The sequence below is a fragment of the Zonotrichia albicollis genome, chromosome Z, assembly GCF_047830755.1.
Source record: "Zonotrichia albicollis isolate bZonAlb1 chromosome Z, bZonAlb1.hap1, whole genome shotgun sequence".
Lineage (NCBI taxonomy): Eukaryota > Metazoa > Chordata > Aves > Passeriformes > Passerellidae > Zonotrichia > Zonotrichia albicollis.
This window is the reverse complement of record NC_133860.1, coordinates 7,743,850-7,749,849: the sequence shown is the minus strand read 5'-3', so window position 1 is coordinate 7,749,849 and position 6,000 is coordinate 7,743,850. Positions and strand designations below refer to the sequence as shown.

Genomic DNA, 6,000 nt, shown 5'->3' with positions numbered 1-6,000 from the left:
AGAGAAATCAGGTTTTCCGCAGTCTGACACCTGGCTGAGCAGCGTCTGCCCTGGCAGGGCCTCTCTGGTGCTGCTCACCCCGGAGTGTTTAAAACAGATGAACATCGAGCCAGCCCAGCAGCTTTAGAGCCCACAGTTTAAAAGTGCATCTTCAGACTGACCTTTCCAAATCTGGGCAGCCCTGTTGACTCACAAACACTCTTAGTCTTTTAATAAAGACAAAATTACAAATCACTACAGTAACCAAGAATAGTTATCCCCTTTTGACGTTTGCTTAAAGACCAAAACAAAACAGAATAAATCCAAAATACAGATCAACTTATGTGCAGCTCAGTCATGGTTCATTAATTTCTCCTATTTGCCTAAGAAAACACTGCATCTCCAGTCTTACCATCGTCTTTTCTCAAAAGCTTCTGCCATTTCAAAGCCCTAAATGCTCATGGGCTCTACATATCCCTTTGCAGCTATATTTAAATAAATTTGGAAAGCGTTTTTTTCTTTTTTTTTTTTTTTTTTTTATAAGCCAGCATTTCCATTTGTGTAGGACTCAAATGGACTTCTGTCTCTAAATAAGCAGATAAAAGGAAAGTACAATCTTAGCACATCCTTCAGAGGGATGAAACGGTGCAAGAAATTCTATTTAAAGCCATTCCAAGGACTTTCTGAAAGCAAACGCACCCGATTCCTCAGGTCAACAAACAGAACATGCTGGAGCAGGCAGTGAATACAGAGGGTTGCCACGCATCTTCAAGAACTAATTCCTTGAAATTGAAGTTTTGGCATGCAATGCACTGCTGACAGTCCCCCACACAGCAGCACGTGGGACGAGGAGAGTGGGTGCATGTGTGTGCAACAGGCATCCCCAAAATACGATCCCCACTTTGAAAAATGAGATTTCTTTCAAAATCACACCACTTCTTTTGCTTTTCCCACTGCTGAAACAGGTATATCAGGAAAGGGCACTTGAAAACAACCAAAAAAAAGAGAGTAGTATTCTACATTCAGATAAATTTATACTTCTGCCATAAAACTTTAAAAGCCAAGAGGAGGTTTTCAACACAGAGCTTCGTCAAGGATCCCCAAAACACACTGTCACCATTAAGCACAGATTTACAGGACACTGGTCTATTTTACAATCTTGTAATTATTTTCTTTGGATTTTTTTCCCCTCTTCCCTTACACGTTCAATTTCCAGGAACAATTTTGCACAGGAGCACAGAAAAACAAGTCTGTAAGGGACTTGACTCCAAAAGCAGGTGTTTCTTGCCCTCTGGAGAGTATTTGTCAGTCAAACAACAACAACAACAGAAGACTTGCTATTGAAAATCCTCCCACAAACATCTAAATCAAGTGTTTTGAATCTGCCTGGGAGCTAACCTGATTAAGATGCTGCTTGCTTAGTTCCCTCGGATGACAGCGTAGACAGCAATTTAAGGGCTGCAGCCTTGACAGTGCCACAGAAACGAAGGGCTGTGAGTGGAAACAAGGATTAGGTAACGAGCACCCCACGGCAGCATCCAAGAGACCATAAAAAGCTTGACCCAAGGAAGCTGCCCGCTCCAAAGAGCCAAAAATACAAACACTGCTTCCAAATCAAAGCCTGCAATCTCATTTAGCCTGTTAAGTTAAAAGGACGATCAGGTTTGTGGTTGGTAGTAACATCATACCCCATGTGTAAGGCCTCATTTTCATCAAACAAGCTCTAGGTTACGGACTATAAACACAAGGTTGCCTACAAGCCATCAGTGCCCCACAGCAGTCTGTCCCAGCGTGAGGCCGGGCTGGACACGGGCTCTGGGGTCACGGGGGCAGTTGGAGGGGTCAGGTTGGAAGGGGTGCAGAGGTTCAATTCCCGTAGGATGGAGCGGGGCTGGCCTGGCCGGGTGTCCCTCAGCCCGAGTCCATGGTGAAGAGCTGGATGTCACGGGGGTTCCAGTACAGGGCCACGGCAGAGTTGTACACCAGGGACCACACGTAGGGGATGAAGAACTCCTCAGGCTGCTCCTCCTCCACGTACTTAAACTTCAGCTCGGGGAACTTCTGCAACAAGAAGCCAGAGTCCAGTCAGGGAAGGTTTGCATGTCTGCTTACAAACACACAGCCCACATAAACACTGAAGAAAGAGGTTTGGTGAAAAAAATAATGGAAGGAACTAAACCATTAGAACCCAAGGAAAATATTTATAGGATAAAAAGAACATTCATAATTTCTTCTTTGAATTAAATGCTACATTAGCATATTGTATTCAAGCCTTTTACCATTGGTCACAATCCATTTGCCTGTTAACAGACTAAACACGTGAATCCTCTACAAAACACAAAGGTCTCAAGGAAAACTCATTTTTAGCAGCCCCTCAAAAGCCTTCTTGCTTGTGCAAGTACAAACATATTTATTGCATTTTCCCTTAAAAAAAAATTTGCCATTAATTGTACTTGGCTCCTTAGCAGGAAAATCCTCTGAAAAGGCTGAAAGCATAAATGCAGCTTATGGTATCATAGGATCACAGAATATCACAACTTGGGATATTCCTGGTGGGAAGGGACCCCAAGGATCATCCAGTCCAGCCCCTGCCCTGCACAGACCCCCAGCAATCCCACCCTGGGCATCCCTGAGATCATTGTCCAAAGGCTCCTGGAGCTCTGGCAGCCTCGGGGCTGTGCCCATCCCTGGGCAGCCTGGGCAGTGCCAGCACCCTCTGGGGGAGAGCCTTTCCCTGAGATCCCACCTAAACCCCTCTGGCACAGCTCCAGCCATTTCCATGGGTCCTGTCCCTGTCACCACAGAAAAGAGACAGACACTGCAACCTCAAGTTCCCATTTTTCTCATTTTTTCCCTCCCAAAGCAGCGCACACTGCAAACCCACCAGGTTCACTCTTGGTAAGAGTATTTTGGAAAGAGCTGAGTCTACTTTTGCATTGTGCTCTTCACTTTATCCACTTCTAAAAGTTGCCTGTGTCTGAGCTTGGCAGAGTCTCAGGCAAAAGCCGCATTGCAATGATCACTGGGGTAAGATAAAACATGACCCATTTTATTATTTATAAGGCTGTGGCTAAGACTAAGAATAAACTCCTCCGTGTGACATGATCAGAACAAGCACAGCAATGGCTAAGGAGCCTCTTTGCCCATTAATAATGAAGGGATTCCCTACCCTATTTCTTGAGCTCAGTGTCCTGTTTCCTTGCCTTAAGGGTACAAGAATTCTGGCTGGATCAGTCTCCTTTGAGGGGGCATTTCTTGGACACTTGGTTTTCAAGGTTAGGTATTGAACTTCAATGCTCCCATGCTATTTGTACTCTTGGAGTCAGAAAACATGTACAACTTGTAGAAAAGTTGTAGAAATATGTGGATGTGGCACCTGGGACATGGGTTGGTGGTGGCCTTGGCACTGCTGGGAGAGCAGCTGAACTCCAAGATCTTGGAAGCTTTTCCAACCTAAAGGATTCTGCATTATCTCTGTTCAAGGAAGTGAGGCAGCTAAAGGTAGGGCTGTTAAAGGCTCCTCTGCATCTAACCCCTGTTGAGTTCAAAGCCCAGAATCTCAAAGGTACATCAGCAAGTTTAATTTCCTGTGCCAGACATGCAGTTTGTGGTAGAGAACTCTCCCACAGCCGTTCTGTGCTTCTAAACCACTTTCCACCACCTCTCTACAACCTCTCTTCTCCAAGTCTGTTTTGACCAGCCTGTTCAATCTTCTGCATCACTTTGGTTTTTTCACTCTTAGGTACCTTAGACCCATACTCACCTCTCACTTCCAATCTCTCAGCCTACTGCCATGCCAACTCCTTTCCACTGCATCCTTATTCTCTTTAGCATATTTTCTCTTTTGTACTCACCTAACCTTTCTTTTCTCACCAGCCTTGTGAGATCCTCCTTTACACTGACATTCCCTATCCCTTCCCAACTCAGCTCCCAGTTCTGAAGTTGTCCCTGTCTTCCCCCTCTATCACCCCCCCCCCAACCAAGCCCTCATGTATATTTTCATTAGTATTTATTTTGTTTAAAAAAGCCCTGACATTCTACTCTGCTTATCCTCAGTGTAATCTTCCCCACTTCCTTCCAAAACTTCCTGGCTTGTGGTCAGGGCAGACAGGAGCACGTTCTGCTCAGCACTGCATCAGCAGAATGAATGGCTCAACCTCACGATCACACCATGGCAGCACCTCCAGCCAGAGCAAAGTCTCACACAGCTGCCACTCTTCACCCCAGGGGTGGCACGCTTCTCACCAGGGATGCAGCCCATGGTAGCCCTTCTGGGAGGGAAGGAGGGGAAAGTCATCCAAGATTCTAATTTGAATTGAATTAAACACAACCTTCTTTTTCACCTTCAGGTCACAGACGCAGCTACTGGCTCTGCAAACATTCATGGCAGTAGCCTGGGACCATTCCTGGGCTCTTGTGCAGCTTGAAGAACATCTTCAGCCTCAAAACACTTGGCAAAATTACATCAGGAATTCCAACAGCAGCATCTGAGATGCTCAGGTCTTACTATCCCATTATCTCTCAGCTGCAAGGGCAGCATAAAATGGCTCAGGTGCATTCATATTTTCAGGCAATAAGCCATGCATTGATTTTATTATTCAGCCTCTCTTCAGGCTGATCGATGTTGCCATTTATTGCAATCGCACCACAGCAATTTAATAATCAATTTCAGATTGAAGGCTGAGTGTAACTCAGTGCAGTCAGCCTGGACTCTCTTGACACTCAACATGTGCTCTGAACTGCCTGCGGGGGTGTCTTGGAAATGCAGACAAGGAGAATGAGATTTTTAAGGAGAGCAGTAATACACACTGCCACTACTTATACACAGTTTTGATTGAGTCTATATAAAAAGAATGTAGATAACATTAGGAGTGATGGATTTTTGAGGGTCCACCTGAACAGCAGGCTCAGGACAGCTCAATGCATTGCTGATGAGACATGAAAAATTAGAATTCCAGGCCAGCAATTCAAACCCACATTCTTTAGATGACTGCAATGACCCACAGCTGTGTGCTGGCCATGTTTTCTAATTAATTTAAAATGAGAAATCCTGGAGGTCCAGCACAGAGAGAACTGCACCAGCATCTTTGGGGTGTGGATGCAGCACTTGGGAATATGGTTTAGTAGTGAGCACAGTCCTGCTGAGTTAATGTTTGAACTCAATGATCTTAGAGGGCTTTTCCAACCTCAATGATTCTATGACGTAACTTGCAAGATTAACCATGGCAGCCATCCACTGTTGAGATAAAAAACTACCCACACTGTTTCACTAACAGGGTGTTCACTGAAAACAGAATTTGTAAACAAACAAAATCATCAATAGTTCCTTCTTTAAGAGAATGACTTTTATAACAATTTGTAACAGCAGGATTTAAAGACAATGTAGAAAGCCTGATTGATGCCAAAAAGCTTTAAGATTTTCAAAAAACTTTTCAAGATTTTCAGGTGACAGTCCAAGGAATGATTAAACTCCGATTTGTGCCATTTGTCTCCTGTTTGTCCTGCTTCAAAGGAGTGATCAGGAGCCTTGGGCCCTGGCTGTGTGCTGCAGACACACAGCAGGTGACACTGTAAAGCAACCAGGGCACACGGCTCTCAGGGCATGCCCAGAAATAACTCAGCCAGCAGTGGTGAGCACTTTATCACAGTTAACAAAATTGCCAAAGTGGCACATCAAAGCTGCAGTGCACAAATCTATTTTCTTCTGCCTTGCTGCTGTTGTCTTCAACTTACTTCTGGAAAGACATTGGCACCCTAGCTGGTGACACTCCAATGAACCAGATTTTCAGCACCACTTACAAAGAGAGACCACGCTAAGACATCTTAAATGGCAATCTTAATGACAGAGGAAAAGCCTTGGCATGGGATGAATCATCCCTTTTTTTCCTTCACTGCCCTGTTTGTTTGGATGGATGGTGCGGAAAGATGGAGCCCCTCTGCTCTGGAGCCAGCCTGGCACAGCTGGGGCTGCTCAGCTGCACCAGAGAAGCTCCAGGGACACCTGAGAGCCCCTGCCAGGGC

General features: G+C 45.1%; 1 protein-coding gene across 8 annotated transcripts in view; it reads right to left on the bottom strand.

The window, feature by feature from the left end:
* Positions 1-457: 457 nt before the first annotated feature.
* The window catches only part of DYM (dymeclin), a 212,298-nt gene continuing 206,755 nt past the window's right edge, over positions 458-6,000 (bottom strand). For all 8 annotated transcript variants that reach the window (XM_074532155.1, XM_074532156.1, XM_074532159.1 and 5 more), the window contains one exon: positions 458-2,040. In XM_074532155.1, coding sequence (XP_074388256.1) covers positions 1,891-2,040 — 150 coding nt within the window. In that variant the 3' untranslated portion in view covers positions 458-1,890. The remainder of the gene's footprint in view (positions 2,041-6,000) is intronic.